Below are 22763 nucleotides of genomic sequence, written 5' to 3' on the forward strand. Positions count from 1 at the left end.
ATAAATAAACCAGTAATATTTATATTTCGAATAAACTCATTTTAAATTTAATTTTCGTAGGTTTTAATGGCAACTAATTTAAAAGGCATCTTGACACTTTGGTATCAGCTTCTATCGTAAGCAGCGGTGGCGGGTAGAGTTGAATTTGAATCTCAAGTGTCACGCTTTACAATACAATACAATACATCTACATATATTCTTTATAGCGCACTGGGACAAATACAAAATAATACAAAAATTAAAAAGACAGGTACCACATGCGGCCTTATTACTATGTAGAAATCTCTTCCAGGCAACCTTCGGGTTACAGGAAAAACTATAAGATAGTAATTAATTGAGAGCCCTACAAAATACGTATTTAATGCACATACACAAATGAAAAACATAATAAAAATAGTGTAAAACAGATATCCAAAATAATTGTAATAAATTTAAATAAATAAATAACAAAAAAATACATATAATTACACAAATTGAGTAGGATTATAGAAAAGATAATAATAACAACACATGCGATCTTAAACAGGTAACATATAATAATGAATAGAAAGTAAGATAAATGAGCTGTAAGTTAAGTTTTGAAAGACTCAACAGATTCGACATAGCGCGTCTAATTGATTCAGGCAGAGAATTCCACAGCTTGATGCTTCTAACCATGAAGGAGTTGGAATAGAAGTCAGAAGAATGGATAGGACAGTTTAAAGAAAGAGTAAGAGAAGACCGTAAGATGCGACTGAGAATAGTGCTATGAAACCCGTAACAATCTTTGAGGTAGGATTAAAGCGAGCAGAATACAGATGGCTCGTCATCCTGATATTTAAAGTAACACGTTCCATGCGCGTGTAGATTCACTAGCAATAGAGCTCCTTGTGAAAGAGTTCGTCGAGGGTAGTACTGTTACCTCTCCTATTTCTGTCGCCAAGCAGTAATGTAAGCATTACTGTGTTCCGGTTTTGAAGGGTAAGGGCGACAGGTGCAGTGGTAGTGCCCCACAGATCTTATCAATTTGAAGCTCTGGGTGGCACTGTAACTGCTATGGATAGGCGTGTAGCTTACCATCAGTCACTTGATGTTATAAAAAAAAAAGAGATTCACCAATCCTTCAAAATCGTAATGCACTAGATAATGCTCACACATCTGCTTGGCGGCAGGAATAGATAATGTGGCAGTACTTCCCTGGATGAATACTTTCACAAGGAGTGTTGGAAAATTACTATAGCGATAATTATAAAGTTAGGCTTAAAAATAAGTACATGACAAAAAGAGTAAGGCAGGGTAAACTAGTGCAGTTTAAAGCAAATAATTATTATGGAAAAAGATGTACACGCTATTTAGTTCCAAAAATATATAACGATTTTGATTGGCTTAGAAATGATACAAAATTAAGTAAATATGCACAAAAACGTAAGTTAAAGGCGTACCTCTTAAAATAATCTTTATCTTTTATTTAATAAGTTACTAGTTGAATTAATACTGCATAATGTTAAATATAGTAAAGTAGGTATTATTAAGTAAGAGTGCCCATGTCGCCAACAAACTGCACAGCAGTTTGGCGACTTTTTGTAATAAGTAATACGTTGTAATTTTGAATAATAAATAAATAAAAAAAAATAAAAAAAAAACAAGAAGCTGTTACTGCTACTAGATTTCTGTATTAACGGGTGGCGAGTAGGTAGGTAGGAGTATTTAGTACATCTCGCTATCGGCGAAGGAAAAGTCTTTCATTGCAGGAAACCCGTGTTCAGAAGTGAAACGTATAATGAGTTAATGATGACGATGATGATTTTGACTTATCTGCACTACTACCCTACACTTTGTTTTTTTTAGAATCAAATTTTGGGCTTTAAGGTTTGGTAGGTCAATAGCTTTAACAAAAAAATTTTGGGCTTTTTATCAGGCACCATTCTGTCGTTTTGTAAAAGTACCGTGAAACAAAACTCTCAAACATAAAAAATATTTACTACCTTTATGAATATTTTTTATTTTACTCCTAGATTTTAAAACATATAGACATCGACGCAGACTCAGAACAGACTTCTGTAAACCGTACTTCACAAAACATTTAAAATTCTAACAATTACTTCAATATATATTTTGGAGTGTTGCAAATCCGTTCTCAAACATTTCGAACTATATTCCCCCAAAACAACCATTAAACGAAATAATCGCGGTTTAAACCAATTAAAATTGCCATTCTCTACTCTAGGTTTGTACAGGGACCCACTCAATGGCAATCCAAATATTTAATGCTGTACCCAACGACTAAAACATGAAAAAAACACAATAAATTTGAAAACCTCCTTAAAAAGTACCTTGTGGAAAATGTTTTTTATAAATTAAACGACATTTTTACTGATAATAATATACAAATACTTAAATAAATTTCAACGGTGTATCCTGACTACATTTATTGACATCAAATTTCATATTGTATACATGTATGGTTATATAATTTGTAGGTTATTATTATTTTTCACATAAGCATGAAATGTATATTCATTAATTAACAATTTGTATGTGCTCTGTAATTTATTGCGACGCCCCAGCGGGGTGCTACTGGTATCTAAAGGACAATTTAAATGTATTCTAGATCTAAGGAAACCATGTAGAAATGCAATAAATATATATGAAAATATGGAAAATATAACGCGTTGTGTTTGAAGTGACAACCAGTCCGTTTCTGTTGTCAACAACGATATTACACCATTTGAAGTGTAGCGGAATATTTACAATTGAAAACTATTGGTCAAACCGAGATGAACCTGTCATTCGGTGGAGCAGTAACTGCAAGGAAAAACTACAAGTTGTGTGAGTTAATTATTGAGAATAAAGCTGAGTAGTAGTAATCAAGGTAGAGACTATGAATTTACTGATGCGCCAGGTTCTTCAGCTGCGTGTTTTTCGACAGTAAGTAAGAGCAAAAACGTTATGAATAAAAAGCCAAACAAACGTTCACACATGATAAGAAAGTGTCGTCTTCCACAAGCAATACATTTTACATGTTTTCTGCACTTCATTGACATGTGTCCAACCTTTAAACATACATAGCATGCGTTTTTCCGCTTGAAGAAATCACCTCTAAAGACATTTTTGTCACATATAGTATTCACTATAGTATGACTATAGATTAAATGAAAATCTTTACATACTTAACCTGTTTAAATAAATTTGCACTACAAAAAACTGAAAGAAACAGAGGGTTCAAGCTCCGATCATTATAAGGAAACTTTTTATGAAATAATAATGTACTATTATGTCATTTGTAAATGTCGTGTATCATTGATTTTCAGGACGGTTTCTTTTGGTGGTCAATAACATTATCTTATACCAATGGTCAATATAGGTAATTATAACTTTTTTATTTAAAAAATAACCTCAAAACTTTGCTTATAGGCTTTTTATTGGAATTTCATCTACTTGCCAAGTTTTATTGAAATCGGTAAATGCGTGAAACCGGATTCATTCCCTAGTTTACCACCCTAAGAGGTGGAATATTTTGTTTAAATTTAAATAGTACCAATACTGAGGTACCCTCTTTCCAATGAAAACAAACTCATCAAAATGCCGGGAGTAATCGCGTAACACAAACACACAAAAAAAAACAGTAAAATTGAGAACCTCCTCCTTTTTTAAAGTCGGTTAAAAACTGATCAACATTTCACAAAAGAATTATGGACAACATTTACAAAACTTGAGTTGACTTGAAATTGGCCATATATCAAATTTGGCTAGAGTAGGTATAAGATTGTTTTTAAACTTAGGGATCCTAATCCAACGCTATCAGAAAGCTGAGAGGCGTCCGTGACAACCACACAACCGTCGAAATTGACACTGGCTCAGGCCTAGTGGCCGCCATTAAGGAAATAATAATAATGTTTTCTTTTACTGTAATATTTTGTCTGAAGAAAAAGTTTTACGATCACTGATTCTTTGTTTACCGTTTTTGTAATACCAAAAACAAAATGAAGTAAGTACTTACTTAGATATAAAGGTACATATATATTTTTATTAGATCTTCTTAGACAAACTTCATATTATTATTATTCAGATAGATCACAGCATATGTTAACAATTCTCAAATAGACATTGTAGTGTTAACTTGGTTAGTTTGGTTAGTTTGTCTGCAGTCACTAGTTGGAGTTCCAGGTAGTTTTAATTGCAAAATGCAAATCAATATAGAAAGCAATCGCAACTGTAGTCTATATGGAATACGAAACAGTTTTGATTGAACTATGTAAATGTCTTTGAGAAGTCAGTGAGACTGTCTAGAGTGGTAAAATTAGTGGTATAACTTAGTGGTAACTTGATATATAGTTACCTACTGAGAATTCTAAACCCACCTTCCAGGTAGGGTCGTATTCTAGAACTCTGCTCAATGCTCAAGTCAGGATTGCACTGGAAACACAAGCACTGGAAATACGACCGTAATGGCAGGGACTTAAGTATGATTTCGGATGCTTTAAACCATACTCAAATCCTGACTTAAGCATTGAGTAGAGTTCTGGAATACGACCCTAAGACTTATATTACATATCTATTATTTTATCACTTTTTGTTCTGCTTACTTTTGTGCTTTACCGAGTAATGACTTGATAATTTGGTTACTTATGACCAGCGTTCGAAGTGATAATTATCATGTTAATTATCTAAATAAACATAGCTTGTTAATTAATAATAATAATAACGCACGCACTCATTCGTACCCTGAAACCCTGTATTGCAAGTACCATGGAACACATACATAGGCAACAACAAATTACACCAAAACTCGCGAGAGAAATAAATGTAGGCCATATAAATATACCTCCCGATCTGGGAATTGATCCCGGGACCTCTGCGTGGCCGACCGTTCCGTTCGGTCACAGAGGCAGTTAAATTACCTTGATATCTACAAAATTAATTAGAACAACATAATGTTACCGCTATCAATCAAATGTCGTGCCATGTGTTTTTATCTGAAACGTATCCAAGCGTGTCCAATGTTAATCTAACAAAGTCATAAATTACTTTTTCCCAAAAAAAATTTCTTCGTGATTATTTAGTTTTCTCACTGGTTGTCATTCTTAGTCAAAAATTAAAGAAGAGAAAAGTATGAATCACCATGAATAGGTAATTATCGGATATATATCGGTTAATTATGAAATAATTATCATATTATCAAAGAAAATAAATATCTTTGTTAATTTCGAACCCTGCTTATGACCGACTGCTAAATACGGTTTTTGTTAAAGGACCCCATCCACGAGATGTGGCCATATTTCACCGTGCTGGCCTATTGGGACTTGGATACAAGCTTAAAACCCGGGAGAGGAAACAAACTGGAGCTGCAGGGGTGTTAAACTCGTGATTAAACTGTTTACTAAACGCTCATAGTGACAACTGCTCAACAAGGATTTTCACCTGTAACCCCCGGGGACTCAAGATTTCTACCGCAAAAGGCATAAATAAAGCTGTAGCACTGATGAGGTAAACGTATTTGTAGTATATTGATAAGTAATAATTTATTATATTAAAAATATTTTGGGATAGCAATAAGCAAATAAATCAATATACACATAATAAATAAAAAACCGACCTCAAAAGTGGAATATTCTTCTTCAAATTTAAATGAGACCACTACTGAGGTAGCTACCCTCTTTCCAACAAAAAAAAATTCATGAAAATCGCTTCACAAATTATCACGAGTTATCGCGTAACGTACATACAAAAAAAAACATACACTCGAATTGAGAACCCCCTCCTTTTCCTGAAGTCGGTTAAGTACGGAAACTGAGTCTTCTGTACTTGTAATATTTTAAAGTACAAGTCAGTTATAACTACACGCGCGACACGCTACTAAGTCCAAAGTTTTCGAATTTCTGTCTGGGCGTTTGTGCACGCTAATCTCTACAATGGCTTAACTAATTTGGATATGTATTCCGGCATTTTATTAAAATAAATTTGGATAGCATTTAGTGTTTATGTCTTTTAAATTAGTTGCCAATTAAAAAGGTATTTTAATTTTAAAGTAAACACTACGTGAAAATAGTATGCTACAAAAGTGTAAGTCCTCAGTATTATACGTTATGTAGTCTATTTATTTATATACTATTTTAATTATTTAACGGTAATTTTATATATGCATATTTTATACATGTAGATTATCATCTTTTGTTATCTCTTTTGCACGCCGTTCCCCGCTTAAAACCTTTGCTCTCACTGCCTTGGGTTGGCTGGAAGAGATCTCTTTTAGAGATAAGTCCACCTTTGCTCACCTTATGTTTTTTTTTTGTTTCTGTTTATTTGTTTGGTGCAATAAAGAATATATAATAATAATAATAATAGATCTACAAAACAGTTAACAACACCATACTTATAAATTAGCTTTTATATTTAAGCCACAACAGTTTTAATTGACAATGCGAAAATTATATATACATTACCTATACTTCAAGTGACGTTAAGGATACACAAAACTCAAAGTTATGACTCTTGCGTAGTGAAAAAAAGATGCCATTTTGTGATTCGCCACGATACTGTAAAATCAACCTATGCTAGTAGACAATTTAACAGACGTGCACTAAAATTAATAAAAATCTGTAACGCACGCACGCCATTAAGAATTGAACCGGACGCGAATTTGAACAGTGCTTTAAATTCAGAATTGTTCAGCATTTCATTTCGATTTCATAATCATATTCCTATAACTGAGATACCGTTCGTGATGCTGGTTTTAAAGTACCAATACGTAAGTACTGCATTTAATATAATAATAACGCACATACTTATAGCCTCGTAGTAGGGAACACATGCCATGAACACACACATAGATGACAAGTTACACCCAAACTCACGAGAGATATAAATGTTGGCCATACAAATATTTCTCCCGGCCCAAGAATCGAACCCGGGACTCGACGTGACATACGTGCGTGGTGACTGTTACATCATGGAAGCAGTTAAAGAAGAATTTAACAAAAAGTTATTTCAAAATTGCACAAGAATACTGCGACAAACACCTTAGTTTTTGTTAAATTATGTTTACAACTTGTTGGTACAAGTAAAATAATAATGTGCCAACCTTACTCTTCGAACGAAGTACGGTAAACATTGATGCGTCAAACAGGCAGAAGTTAACCTACTAGTCTTATTACACTATGATAAAGTACAGCGTTTATGGCACGAATAAACAGGGAGCCAAGTCCAAGATAGAGTGCTAATTTTATACGTTTAGTATTCTGCTAAAAGTGCAGAGTAATATGCCTTGTCAGTAACTAGCCATAGAGCTTCTATTCAACTGCCATTGTTACTTCTTTTTTGTATTCTGTTCTTCAATGGCGAGTCCATGACACGTCGACGCACGGTGTAGTATACTAATATTATACAGGGTGATAAAAAAATCACTGTCCACTTTTTCCTGTGCATAAGATTCAGAAATAGAACACATTAATGAAATAAAACAAAAAAACTGACGCGTGGTGACGTCAAAATAGTAATTAAAATTAAGCGATCGGCACTTGATCACCCCTTAAAGCAACAATGTACCAACATAAACGTACCTACATCTATCGAAAATGAATTCGGGTTCAGACGATACAAATTTAATGTCATCTCACGTGGTGCAACTGAACCCGGCACTGGATGCGACTCAAATTTAATTATTTTTGACAAGCAACCAGTCTTAGGATCACAAGTTACTCGCATTTGGGCTCATTCGGGTTCCGTTGCAAATTTAAACTGACCCCGGGTTCAGATACTACGAACCCTAATGGAGTCTCAATGGAATTACAATGACCAGTGGGTTCAAAAGAATCAGCAGAATTAAGGCCCGGAGTAATAGACAACTTTAATAATAATAATAATCATCATCACCTTACACGCATCCACTGCTGGACTTAGCCTCCCCTAGAGCACGCAAACTCTCACGGTCTTGTGCCGCCCGCATCCAGCCATTGCCGGCCACCTTGCTCAGGTCGTCCGTCCATCTTGCCGGAGGGCGTCTCACACTAAGTTTTCTTTGACGTGGTCGCCATTCCAGTACAAAACTGCTCCATCGGCGACAATAATAATAATAAATTAATCTTTTTGGGAGAGGCGCGATTCTAAATAGATATCCAAAATATTAATAATGTGTCAAACAACCACATCAATTGCCTGCTGTCAAACAAGAGATGTAGTAGGGACCATAGAATGGTGGAGATATGGGTACTATCATAATTTTCAATCAAAAAAAAAAAAAAAATAAAAAAAAAACTTGTGTTATGGAAATCGAAAACAACGACGGTACCACAAACCTCTAGACCCAAGACAATAGAAAAAATAAGGAAATAGAAAAAGTTAGTTTTCTACACTTGCCCGGTCGGAGATCGAACCCGAAACCTCAGAGATGGCGACACCATAAAAACCGGCGTGCAAGCCACTCGACGACAGAGAAAAAAAATCAAAAGATATTGTGAATTGAACTTGAGATCTCCTCATCCAGTGCCCATAATGCAAACCGTTGGGCTACCGAGATCATCGTTTTAGTTTGATCGCTAGCATAAGGAAGGATGCGAATGGAAAAATTGAAACAAGTTTATAATTTATCACGATATTTTTATTTAATTAAAAACCTAAGTATACTTAACTATAACTATGTAAGGTATATTTTAAAATTACCTATAATTTATAACCGAAAATAATAGTAGTGTATAAAATAATTGTATAAATATAGGTACCTAACAAACAAAATAATATTATAATATTCATAGTTAAAATTAACTTAAAAATTACATAGGAAAACTGTTATCGTATTGCTAACAACATTGTATAAAAATGTGCTCAAAAGTTCAGTTAACGTTGAACCTATTGTTACCAGCAGCGTGTGTAAATAACACTCGAACCACTAAATCGAAATATTCTTACTTTTTAAAAATGCCTGAAAATACCTACAACATCCAACATAGATATCGTAAATATAAAATATCCCTAAAAATAAGTAGATGGAAACGGCACTCTTACAATGATAAAACTACAACTATATAAAAAAAATCTAATCAATTGAAGAAGCTAATCAACCGAGAAGAGCGTTGCACCGTTACATTTTACGATTGGTGCCGATTCTATAAATAAATAGTCAGCATAATCGTAAAAATCAGTGGTGGAACCACAGACTTATATCTAGATAGACGCCGCAAGTACAGCAAATTTTATGAAAACCAAGCGTACCACATTTTTGTACCCACTATGACGCCAATGGAGCTACTCGTATTTAGTGATGGGAACCTCCTTCCGCTCGCTCTAAATCGATTGATTGAACGGAATACGCATTCGATTAATCGATTCTAAATATAATAATTTTTGTTCAAGTATTTGTTGATTACAAATAGTCGTAATAATAATATGGTACAAAAATTCTAGAATAAAATGGTTAAGTCCTTTATTTTACTTGTTTTTACAAAAATGTTGATCAGTTTGTAATGGCACAATTATGTTTTTTTCGCGAACTGTAGCAGCAGCAAGTAAGTGAATTTCAATTACTTTGGCCACGCGAAGTACGTACAATTGCGGCGTCTATCTAGATATATGTCTATGGGTGAAACAGTGTATTGTAGACCACTTTCTTACAAATAACAAAGAGAAAACCCTTATTATAATAATGAAATAAACTATTCATATTTAAACTACGAAAATTCACAAGGAATGGCTAGGTGATAATGATAACATGTTTGTGTTATCTATGTAAACACATACTTAGCCTAACAAGTCATATTTTAAATTTGTATTGAATTGATATTCAATTATTTTCTGTGAAATTACTCCACTAGTTTGTTATAATTATTAATACAAAGATCGGACGCTTAGAAAAAATTCCTTCGATCCGGCCGGATTCGAACCGACGTCTTCTAGTCGAACTACTTTCATAAATTTCTCATAGATGGAGCTACGGCTAAAAAGTCGTTGAAAAACTAAATACAACGATCCTTGTTGTTGTTGTTGGCACATAGAAAAATTCGTGAGGTCCACTGGTTCATTGGTTTCCGTTGCTTAGTTGGCATAGCGTCTGGCACGGTTTGCTAGAAAACGTCAGTTCAAATCCGGCCGGATCGAAGGAATTTTTCCTAGGTGCTCGATCTTTGTATTAATAATTATAAGTCATATTTTTTCAAAGATTAAATAATCATACATACACGACACATTTAAAAACCAAACTACACAATTTATTTTGAAAGTTAATCTACAATTCTGGAACTTATTTCGTAATTATTATAAAGACGTATATAAAATAATAGTATTATAGTTATAGTTCATTGATTTTACAGCTACAAAATACATAGTAATACTACTAAAGTAATTACTTATATGAAATTAAAAGCTCACTTATAATCTAATTGAGAAAAACCTGTGGTATGTTGCTATAAATATAGAGACACAAAATAAAAATAAAACCACTTTTATCAGCACCACACACACCTGATTTTGTTATCGGCAATGCTGAAGCGTGCTAAATCTGATTCAACCGTAAGTAGCTCCCTGTTACATTCGATAAGAAAATAGGTGTTCACCTATTTGACCACTGGAAAGTATCAAGAAGAAAATATAGTTTCATTGAATCCTTTTGAAGGGACGCACGGCCAATATGTAAATTATATTTCCATTGTAAGCTGAGACGTTGGCGCCATTGATTATAGGCAGGGCTGGGCAGTATTTGAATTACATGTAATTGTAAGACTTACTTGACATACAAAGACGTACTAACGTATTTGTATTTTTTATTAAAAGAGGTGCTTAATTCGACTGTATTTTTTTTGTGTAAGATATGATGAGTAATCCTCTATTACTCCAGCAATTGTCAACCGATTTTGATGATTTGTTTTTTTCTTGGAAAGAGGGGCCCCATTTAAATTTGAATAATATATGCCACCTCGAAGGGTGGCAAACTAGGGGATGAATCTGGTTTCCAACACTTTCCGTTTATCGATTCCAATAAAACTTGGCAAGTAATTCCACGAACGGTTTAGGTCGGTTTTTTTTAATAAAAAAGTTATAATTATGTATTTTTTAACCCCCAACTCAAAAAGCTCTCTTTTTTCCTCCTCTTTCTCCTTCTATTCATCTGAATAAAGTTTGAAGCCTTTGTTCGCATATATGTATGTTTGCTGTAATATCGTAGCTCCCAAACGGATGGACTGATTTAATATTTTTTTTTAAGGTTAATTTAATCGAAATAGTCCGTAACTATATTTGATGAACATCTGACCAACTGTATTATATAGACTTTATGTGGAATAATTCCACTAGTTTTGTTATGATTATTAACACAAAAATAGAACACAGAAAAATTTCTTCGACCCAGTGGGACTTGAACCCACGACCATGCTGCACCGTAGCATTGCTCTTACCAACTGAGCCACAGGTGATCTTTTATTATCGATATCGATCTTTTATATTCGATCTTTGTTGTAATAATCATCTGACCAATTGTTTAAAGGTCATCAGTTCTTTTCCCAATTAGTGTACGGACCTCAGTTATGAAATGAATATTTATTTCACTTCGTATATACTACGGAAATCCGATGACACTGCAATAAACATGGTAAATTTGATCTAATGCTGCAACCAGGACAGCCTGCAGACTACCCAACTCCTCAACCGCCTACAGTAGAAGTATAGTCTATGGCATCGTTTCCCAAAGTGGTCCTTACCCCCCAGTGGGCGGTGAAGTGTCCTAGGGGGACGGTTGAAATTTGTTTATCTTGCCTACTAAAGGCGGTGAGTCAAAACGTTTGGGAACATATGGTCTATGGGCTCATTAAATTGGTCTCGACGGTTGTTAGCTTAGAAATAAATAACGCACACAATGAAATGGTAACATTACAACACAAAATGGTAACATTATTGGCTTTTTGGAGTAAAATATATTTTGTGTTATATTTTAATTAAGACAGTAAGTATTTTGCCCAGCCCTGGAAATAGAGTTGTACGCATCCTAGAAACTCACGTTGCCCTAACGATGCAGGTAAAAATATTTTTTATATATATATATAATAGTGGATGAAAACACAGCTGCACTTTAGAGACACGACGTGGCTCTAGAACAGTACCAAAATCGTTAGGAACATCGTGTGTCTCTAAGACGTGTAACGGGTTGAAAAGGTTACCAATCCCAGAAGTCCCTTCCCTTTGAAGGGCACACTGCTTCCGTTATGTATATTATACATGCATTGCAACCCTATCTAGAATACATCTTGTTTTAAATAACGCGTCGTGTAATTTCGTGTAATTTCGTAAGTGCTACCTAGACTTTTCTTGCATAAATACTGATAGACTTAGTACTTTTAAAAAACTGATAGAAACAATTACCTTTGGAAGAGATGTTAAACCTTCCGAATTGAATTGATGTAAACAACTGCGGGAATTGAAGAAAATATAATCCTGAAAATAAAGAGTATACATACCCACCGCAATGACCGTGTTTAAAGGAATTTCACCTCAATCACGTTACCCATAACGAGGCATTGATTGTATTGCTCTGTGAAGATGATTAAGGAATAGTATGTATACGACGTAGAAAATATTTGTATAATTAGAACGTTATGTACTGACAAACTTAAATGAATTGTAATGTGAAATTTATTAAATATATATGTATATAATGTTTTACGACCATAATATTCAATTAGTTTTTTTGGGAAATTACTCCACTAGTGTTATAATTATTGAAACAAAGAGCGAACACTAAGAAAAATTCCTTCGATCCAGCTGGATACGAATCAGCGCCTTCAGCATACCAGGCCGACGCTCTTCCAACTAAGCTAAGGAACAAACCAGCAGACCTAACGAATTTTACTACGTGCTTATTGCAGATTTTTGTTTTTATTTTGTAACGACTTTTTTGCCGTGTAGCGCTTCTGTCAGACATCTATGAAAGTTTTTCTTCATATAGCCAGGTACCTTTACAGTTAACAGCAGCTTTAAATTGAACTGTCAATACTTGTAAATTTCTTCATTTATTGATTTGAATGCAAAATCAACCATTTTTAATACCATAAAAAAAGGTTGATGCCGTGGTAACGGAATAAACAAGTCATATGCCTGATGCTAAACGACACGCCTGTGCATAACAACTCCAATACCACTTAGAGCTTTAATTCGCAAAGATCTGAGGGGCATTGCCCCTGCGCCCGTCACGCTGGGATAAGTTAACAAGACCCATGTGCCTGTAATTTCACCAGCACCCTTACCCTTCAAAACCGAAACTTAGTAATGCTTACATCACTGCTTGGCAGCGAAAATAGGTAAAGTGGCAGTACTTCCCTATACAAACTCTAACCTACTTTATTAGCTCTCTATAAAGTCGTGTCGTCACTTAATAATCTTAAAAACGTTTAGTACGTGGTATAACGGTGGTAACTAGTATGAAAACTGTGTTGATGATGAACTTATTAAAAATCATGATGTAGACTTACACCTGCGCGTATCTTTTTTTTAATTTTTGTAAAAGGATACTGTGGCATTTCTCAGCAGACATGCGGTTGGCGAACTGTACGATGGCGCAGCCCGGCGCGCCTAACTGCAGGGACATTACCGCACCGCACTGCGCCATCTTGTCGCAGAGCAACGGGAATGTCGTTGACAGTGGAAGCTGAAAATGGAGACATGACGGTATGTGGTGCGTCCAATTAGGAATAAACCACACTTATCGACGCGGAATCGCATTAAGGAACCGAAACACAAAACTGCGCTGCGACGTCGCATCGCAAAAATCGACGAGCTCGCACGATGCATCGCTAGAATTTGCGAATTTACTGCCTCCGTGACCGAACGGTTACCATGCCGGACTGCCACGCACCATTTGTATGGCCTACATTTATTTCTCTCGTGAGTTTGGGTGTAATTTGTGGTTGTCATGTGTGTGTCCATGGCACCCGCGACACAGGGTTTCCGTAGTGCGGGGCTATGTTGAGTGTGTTATTATTAATTGCTCCGCATCGCACACTCCTGCGATGTTAATCGTATTTGTGTCTTTTTTTCTATACTTTCTCATCAATAACAGCAGAGCAACAAACAATCTTTTTACGATCCATGTCAGTACCTAGTTTAATTAAATGCGTTCAGTACGGTTGACGATCGTTGAAGGAATTCGCGTCGCAGTTTTCTTTTGCCGATTCGCAGTATTGTGTTTCGACCCTAAGCCGGTCAGAAAATAGCCAAATTTTCCTTCTGTCTAATGCTAAAAAAGAAGTAGAGTCAGGTGGGGTAAGAAGAACACCGGACCAAAAGAGACTTGAAGCTTTAACTCATAAACTAAGAGTATATCACTATAGACTCTCAGTCGATAAAACACAAATTAGTTTAAACGACTTTCAAAAAGATGTCGCTAATATGCTCCAAATCCAAAAGGCGGAAAAAACAAATTTGACAGTTGTGAAAACTTGAGAACACAAGGTAATGGAACACAAGGCGACGACTATACCGTAATACCCTACCGGGGGAAGAAAAACGTTAGCATAATCTGCATGTTTTCGACAAATAAATCGTAACGATTGTTAAAACATGTGAAGCTGACAAACAAAGCAAGTTTAGTGTACTTGAAAATCGTTAAAGACTTTATCTGTTCTTCATAGAGCTCAAAACATTTGACTCAAAATATGTTCCTGTTACCTCCACCTATCGAGTATATAACCAGAAATAGAGACGAAATAAGAGCCTACATTCCTGGTAACACGTCAGTAATACATCAATTATAAATATCAACACTTGCACTGAAATCGGTTAAAACAATCAGAAGTTACAGAGGAATCAAGAAACGATATTTCATTACATATATTCACAATGAAAACATTACGCTCCTTTGTTTGGTCAGTCGTCTAAAAAAACAGGTAATGGCTATTTATAATGTTATTTATAACCTTGACTATCGATTTGGATAATATAATATTTGCTTGCCCAACTCTAATGACCAATCGGAGCGCAGTTGTCCGCAGTTGCCATTTGACAGAATAGTTTTCTAACAAAATAAATGACATTTCGTCTCTATTTCTGATTATATACCCGACTATATACTTGATTGCAAAAGAAATTGTTTAAGCAAATAATAATGCGTACATACATTACTAAGCTCCACTGTAACATGTTCTTGAGGTTGCTGTACTGCTACAGTACTCATCGGACCCGGACTAGCACTGGGACTCTGACCAGCAACGGCTGCAACTGGCCCTCGTGGTCCTACACCGGGGTTACCAGGTCTTGGTACGAGGCCGACAGGTGCAGGTACTGGCCCCACGGGTCGTGGGCCATTAACCGGGATATTTGGACCCATTTGCCGTGGGGGACATACTGGCCCAATAGGCCCAACTGGACCCACAGGGCAATTCAATGGAATGTTAGGGACCATCGGCCCTGAAGGACCAGGATTGGGCATAGGACACATATGACTGGGTATTACAGGATGCCCCATATGTCCAGGGTTGGTCTGAGAACCATAATTAATAGGACCGTTAGGTCTATAATTGCCAGCATAAGATGCTGGTGGTACAGGTTGCGGTATTTGATGCCTTAAAGGCATCAAATTCAAAGATTTTGTTACATGACCTTGAGAATAATTCCGCGATCTATTTCGGGAGACAGTTTTGCAGTAATTGTGGCCATCTATTTCTAGAAAAAACTCCTTGTTAACACCAGAGTTGAAGCCTTTAACATATCGTTCATATTGGCGGACAACATCCCTTAAATGAACACCCATAACTCCTAAACCTGGTCCCACAGATTTGAGTCCCTTTGGCAGTACGTGTGTAAGATTACTATCAAGGTGGTCCATTACTATTTTAAGCTTCGCTCCATATAGTTCTTGGTCATTTAACATTGATATTGCCTGAAAAAGAAAGTAGCAGTTAGTAATCTTTGTTAAGTTGCCAATAAATAAATATAGCCCCCTAGGGCCCCATGTATCTCATAGTATACATAATATGTGAAGTGATTCAGACCCAGATATAATACCTCTGATCCCGTAAACGCCCAGTGTACATTGTAATGAAAATATCGCATTCAAAGCTAGCGCTACGTATTCAATACGATTATATATGTAGAATGAATATGTAGAAAGATAAGTTTTTTCATACAAAAGAGAACGATACTCGTTTGGGCCTGAAGCATGTAATTATATGTAGTACATTCAAAACTTTAATGTACAAGAAAAATAGGAAGACCAAGGACCAGATGTGGGGACGACATCCTATCAACAGCAGGACAACACTGAATGGAAATAGCAAAGGATAGAGTTAAGTGGAAAAAGTTGAAGGAGGCCTATATCCAACATGGGGTCCTTAATCTAAATTAATAATAAATATATAAATAATAAATAATGTAAACATGCGATATACTAAAATTAAATTTTAAAATGAAAGTAATATGTGATAAATCTAAATCTATGTATATTGTATTAAACTTCGATGACATTTAAAACTGAATACACTGAAAACTATGTTAATAAATTAAGTAATAATAAAGGCATCTGATTTGGTTTGAATATATATTAGGCGTGTAGCGCTTTTCCCATTGCAGTTTGATGGATTGTAAGATGATAAAGTAGATTTGGTGTCTAAACAAATTAAAAAAATAGTTTATAAGTTCGTTTTAACAAGTTTTAAGCATCTGTTACCTGCCTGTTTAACAGCAAAATACTGCAAAATACTGAGGATGAACGACAGTACAAAAAGGTAAGCATGTACAGAATAAAACATTTAGTGCATTATATGACAGAGACGACGCTCTTTTAAGGTAGAAGACTGATGACGTCACTTGCGTCTGCTGTGCAAATAAATAATAATAATAATAACACACACACTCAACACAGCCCCGCACTAGGGAAACCATGTGTCGCGGGTACCATGGACACACACATAGACAACCACAAATTACACCCTCTAACCTCAAAAGAGAAATATATGTATATGAGAGTCGTACCTGTGACCTCTGCGTGGCAGTCTAGTTAACAATTCGACCACAGAGGCAGTTTTAATATGACGTTGGCACAAAGTCAGTACCATTATTTTTTTTAATTAACAGTGGTTCTTAAATCTAGCCTACCTACTACAATCCCTTTAACGGATTTACACGTAGGTGGATACAGTCACCTAACAGCATTATGCACATTCTTTTTAGCAAACTAATAATCAAAAAGAAGTTATAAATTTCAACTTTCAATGAGTTTTTTTATTTAAATTTGATGTTACATTATTAATAACCGGTTTTATTTAAATTACGACGAACGACGACGTTCTGGAAGCAAACTACAAACAGCGCGTTTAATTTATAACCTCGTTTTGACATTCATCGAAATGGAACGTTATTTAAAATGGAATGTTACCCTGTTATTTTTAACAAATAGATGGCGTTAATATTAATTCATTACATTATTGTAGAGATCACTACTAGGTAATCATTAAAAAGGCGACACCTAACATAGCAATATTGCAATGTTGGCGCACCAAGCATGGCAGATTAGCCAACTGTGTGGAATGTACGCAGGCCTGTATAAACGGAATTTCCCCCGTCATATGTGTCAATATCACGAATGGTGTTGGTATATGGTATTATTTCGTATTACGGAATCGAAATAGTAACGTAGTAACTAAAAGAGCAGTTTTAAATAGTTAATCATAAATTTAAAAAAAAAGCGTAACTCGCATGACTGACTTGGCACTGGCAGAATTCAAGAAAAGCAAGAAAGTAAAAAATATATAAAAAGTGTATCTTAACATTTTAAAGGGGCCCTTAGAATTCTTTGTTAACTTGTAAAATATGATAAAGAAGAATTATACACATACCTGAACTGCCTCTAAAGGATGAGAATACATGACCTTCGCATATTTCACATTGGCAGCAAAGAATGACACAGTGCACATTAACACCTCTCCTGCTAACTCCATTACTTCTTTTAGTTCATTCTTGTCACACCTTACCTGTAAAGCAATTTATAGTTTTCTTGAATAGGTAATGCATTCAACCTACTTTTGGATGTTAACGAGTCTCTGCAGTTTTAGCCATTACCTTTAAACAAAAAAATGACTTTAAAAAAATGTTAGATTAACATGCTTTGATTTTATTCTATTCTATAACAAAAAAAATCCACTCATTAACTCACTATAAAACGCAGCCAGACTACCACCGAAGAATTTACGCAATGTACGGGAAAATGGTACAGTTTCTGCTACATTGCATTACAACATGTTTAGTATTTATGATTTTTTATATATAGTAAATAAAAAAGCTATTGTTGAATTATTACTCGAACAGAAAGAAAAATTCCTTCCATCTGATATGATATTACAATTTATGAAGCAACATCTCTTGTCAACAGTAGCTATAAAGGTACCAGCTCCCGTAGGATGGCTACGCATGATAGTCGCGAATCGCGCGATAAAATTGAAACATGCGCGTGCTATTGGCTGTCACAATCAGATCTAATTTAGATAGCCAATAGGGCGCGCTTATTTCAATTTTATCGCGCGCGTCGCGACTATCATGCGTAGCCATGCTACGGGGGCAGGTTGAGTGAAGAAAACCTTTCATAGATTTGTCACTGGTGGCACTACGGCCAAATAGCTGTTAAAACAAAGATCTGTGATAAACACATACAAAAATCTAAAAGTAAGGTCTACCGACTCGATCTGTAGCTCAGTTGGTAAAGCGGTCACCCGGGTATGGGTCAGATGCAGATTCGTGTTCAGATCGAAGGAATTTTTGTTTGTGTTCCTACCTTGTATTAATAATTATAATAAACTAGACGAGTAATTTCACAAAAAATCAATGAATAATCATGGTAGAAAAACATATTGATTACAATAAATATTAAAGCTATTCTTTGTTATTTTTTTAAGTGCTATAAATAACATTTACAATGACTTATATTAAAACTTACATTAGAAACATGCACCCATCTGTCTATTGGTGGTGTTATTCCTAAAGTCTGTAAGAACTCGGGTTTCAATCCGTACAAGCCTTTGGGATCAGTTTCCCATACATCAATGTCGGACTTTGAATTATCCTCTGGTTCTATGTTCTCTCTTATCCTGCAAAAATTATGTACATGCTAATAATTTTTTTATTTAAAAAATTACATAGGTAATAAGTATAGTTTAAAAACACATAAGACTTGTCTGATAGTTTAAGCAAGACCACGCTAAAGGCGCCTTTAGTAGTGCGCGGTGAAGTGCTGAGCAATCTGTTACCCTGGTACTCCACTATACCAAAACTTTGTCCACTATACCAAAACTTTGTCAACTATACCAAAACTTTGTCAACTATGCCAACACTTTACAACAATAAACTTTAGTGAGTTGTACAAATTATTTAACATTAATATTTTTCCTATCACAAGGGACAAAAATTAATTCTGAACAGAGTCGACTGAAGAAGCGGAATAGTTTAAACAGTCACACAATAGCATTTATTTTTTACTTTTTGATTGGAGGCTCTGCACTTTCCGTGTCGGTATCTGAGTCCATGAAATCTGTGAAAGAATTGTTTGATGATAAAAATAAGACGTTTACTCAAAAGCACATTTACAATAAAAAGGTTAACTGTTAACAGTTTTTGTTTCTTTATTAGGATGGCCTAATTTGTATGTATGCTGCTCTTCATAATTCTGAATAGCATTTTGTCTAATGTGATCATCACTAATTACAAGGAGCCAACAATATTTGCAAGATTTTCTTAGTAGCACGATTAGTTTGCGGAAATTCATGGTAACAAAAATGGAAACAAATTCCTTTCCTACTCCACGAACCCAGTGTAGGTTAAAGCATACAAAATAGCTGTGCCTGTATCGATTTTTCTTAAAGATAATATCTCTAACTATGGGGGACTGTTCCATTCGGTGGTGTGGGAAAAACAGCAAAACATCTAATTACAAAACAAACGGACCACATTTCATCGGTAATTAAACATTAAATATGTAATTTTTCAATTTTCGTCCATTATAGCAAAGCTCAAGTTAAACTGGACGAATTGAAGAGAAACAATGGACGAAACCCGTCAATTGCTTCGAATTCGGGCTGGCCAATCGGAGCTCAGTTGTCACCGTAATTATTTGGCAGAATAGTTTTCAAACAAATTAAATGACATTTCGTATCTATGTATTTTTGGTTATATACTCGATGCGCCACAACATTCCTGCAGTTACTTTTCCCATCATCCCTCTTCATAAAATAAATAACACAAATGCAAATACAAACATCACCACCAAAAATATACTCGATACGTGTTTCGCCTTGATTGTTCGACTATCGGCCAAAGAATATGAGCTTTTTAGATCGCAAAATTGGTTTAGGAGTTGCCAAAGAAAATGAGCTTTTTAGATCGCAAAATTGGTTTAGGAGATGCCAAAGAATATGAGCTTTTTAGATAGCAAAATGGGTTTATTAGATGCCAGAATAGTCTCATTCGCTTTATGGTAGAACTTCGGTTTTTGCTCTCGCTTAGCTTAAGATTGGAAAGCTTCATTTGGACCAGTATCTTATGAGAGCCCAGGCAGGTATTATGACCCCATTCCTGCCCAATGTCAGAAGCTCTCTACAGCCTTAATCAGACCGCTACAAGTCTTGGTAGCCATGTATGCTTAGGTTATGGAGTACGAGCAAAATCGGGCTGCAATATATGCGATTTTAGATAAGAGAATATAATATAGTTTCAATGTATAGCAATGAAAACCTAAGAACTCGATTTGTAAGAAAATTATCAAAATTATTAACACTTAAATTAATGGTAAAATGTGATAATTTTTTGAGAAAGTGTAAAAATGTAAAGCTACAGCATTTGAAAACCAGAATTATTTGAAACTTTAATTACTTATTTATGATGTAGTACAATATGCGCTAAAGAGCATCTCCTCACCATCTTAACAATTACTAGTAATAAGTCTAATATGAAACAAGAAATTGTATGTTGATTGAATGAATTGCGAATATCCCACAGATGTTTGTATCGTGATCTGAAGTAGTATATAGAGCAAAAATTTAATTAGAATTTACCATCAACATGAGCAAATATCCTCTGGTCATCAGCACATTTTCCATTAAACTCATCCCACGCCTTCTTCCAATCATCTTTTGTGCTAAAATGTAGCTGTATAGTGCCGACAAAATAATGCCGCTTATCTATTGACATGTAAAACATATCTACTGGGCCATGCTGAAATAAATAATAAATATCACATGTAAAAAGAAAGTAAGTAATTTATTTGTACATAAAAACAAATACAGTTCAATTTCAGACAACAGGCATAGAAGTGAGAATACATTATATTACACATTATGGAATATGTATGTTTAAGACATGTACTTTTAAACTTTTTCTAAACCGGTTACACTGGCTCCACTAGGCAAAATCTGTCTCGTAGTTAACCAATTAATGTAGGATGTAAAGTATATCGACCCCTCCTATATAAAGTATGATATGTCGAAATTACCCAGTTTACAGGGGAGCGTTTTAAAATTCTGAATTCACTGAAACGAGCATAATATATGGACAGAGTATTATGAAATCCTAGGTAGCTTAGATGATCTATTAGATGATTGCTCTATGTGAATAACAAGCTTTGCTGAATAAATCTGAGAAATGCTAAAGTCACGTGTTATGCTCATTCCAGTTAATTCAAATTTTTAAAATGCTCCCCTGTAAACTTGACAATTTCGATATACAATACTTCACGCAGGTGGGTGTTATATCTGAGAGTAATAAAACACGCCTAACTGGAATAGTTTTAGCACATACTAAAACTTTAGCATAGTGTAATTCACACGCTTATAGTTGCAGTGCAGTGGTGCCACTGTTGTGCTGCACTTCTTATTCTCATACAATATTTAAGCAGTTGCTGCACCACTGCAGTGACACACATGCACCATTTCTACCACCACAATTAGTAAACTAAACATCACTAAGGCACTACAGATGAGCAGCTGCCGCCTCACAATCGCACCACTCTTCTTCTACAAGCGTCTAATTTCTATTGGCTCCTGACTAGCGTTCACTGGGCAGTGCAAGCACTCTCACAACTGTTTTCCATTTATTGTATGTATTTACAAATGTTTATTAATTGTGTATCTTGAGGAGAAAGGCGAAGAGATAAAGAAATAAAAATTCAAAATGAATACAAACCAATTTCAAAATGAATTCCTTTAATTCATTTTCACCCCAATGAGTTGGAAAATTTGACACTGTCAATTTATATTTATATTCTTTCATTTCAATTTCTTCTTCGCCATTTTCATCATTAACCAAATCTTCATTCACGATTATTACTTCCCAATCAAATTTTCTCTTTTTCCGTTTTAATATTCTGTTGCTTGTCGCCTTTTCTGCTTTTATGTCGATTTTTCCAACAGTTTCTTTATTTGACAAAATCATAGATCCTTTTGAGGAAATATTAGAACCTTCATCACTCTTACTATCGTTTGAAGACCGTCGTGATAGTGTATGTTCGGTCTTTTTTGTCCTATTCACGGAATCTATTTCTGGTAAATTATCTGCAGAGTTGTTCTCGTCAGTACTCATGTTTGAAGGACTATATCGATCCATATGCTCCTCTTTCACAGTACCTTTAATAGCGTTGAGTAACGTTTGACTGTTGGTTACTGCTGAATTCATTTCAGAGAGAAAGTAATCACTGAAACAAAGTTTTGCGAGATAAAGTAACATACTGCATACTATTGTCTTCACAATATAAGAGGTCCAATTTGACAACTATTATACAATTATCTTGATAATAAAAGACGCTAATGCAAGACACTTACTGATTTTATTTC

The 22763-nt window shown here is 35.1% G+C and overlaps 1 protein-coding gene across 1 annotated transcript; it reads right to left on the reverse strand.

The window, feature by feature from the left end:
* Nucleotides 1-11112: 11112 nt before the first annotated feature.
* LOC113240359 lies at nucleotides 11113-22215 on the reverse strand. Its single transcript, XM_026477639.1, has 8 exons — nucleotides 22117-22215; nucleotides 20991-21150; nucleotides 19420-19471; nucleotides 18881-19031; nucleotides 17787-17921; nucleotides 15071-15832; nucleotides 13468-13603; nucleotides 11113-12490 (listed from the first exon to the last, which is right to left on the reverse strand). Exons 1-8 carry the CDS (start codon nucleotides 22201-22203, stop codon nucleotides 12435-12437), a joined length of 1539 nt encoding a protein of 512 aa, XP_026333424.1. The 5' UTR covers nucleotides 22204-22215; the 3' UTR covers nucleotides 11113-12434.
* Nucleotides 22216-22763: the final 548 nt, after the last annotated feature.

Source organism: Hyposmocoma kahamanoa, unplaced genomic scaffold (genome assembly GCF_003589595.1).
Source record: "Hyposmocoma kahamanoa isolate Upper Pololo Valley unplaced genomic scaffold, ASM358959v1 134, whole genome shotgun sequence".
In the NCBI taxonomy this organism is placed as follows: Eukaryota; Metazoa; Arthropoda; class Insecta; order Lepidoptera; family Cosmopterigidae; genus Hyposmocoma; species Hyposmocoma kahamanoa.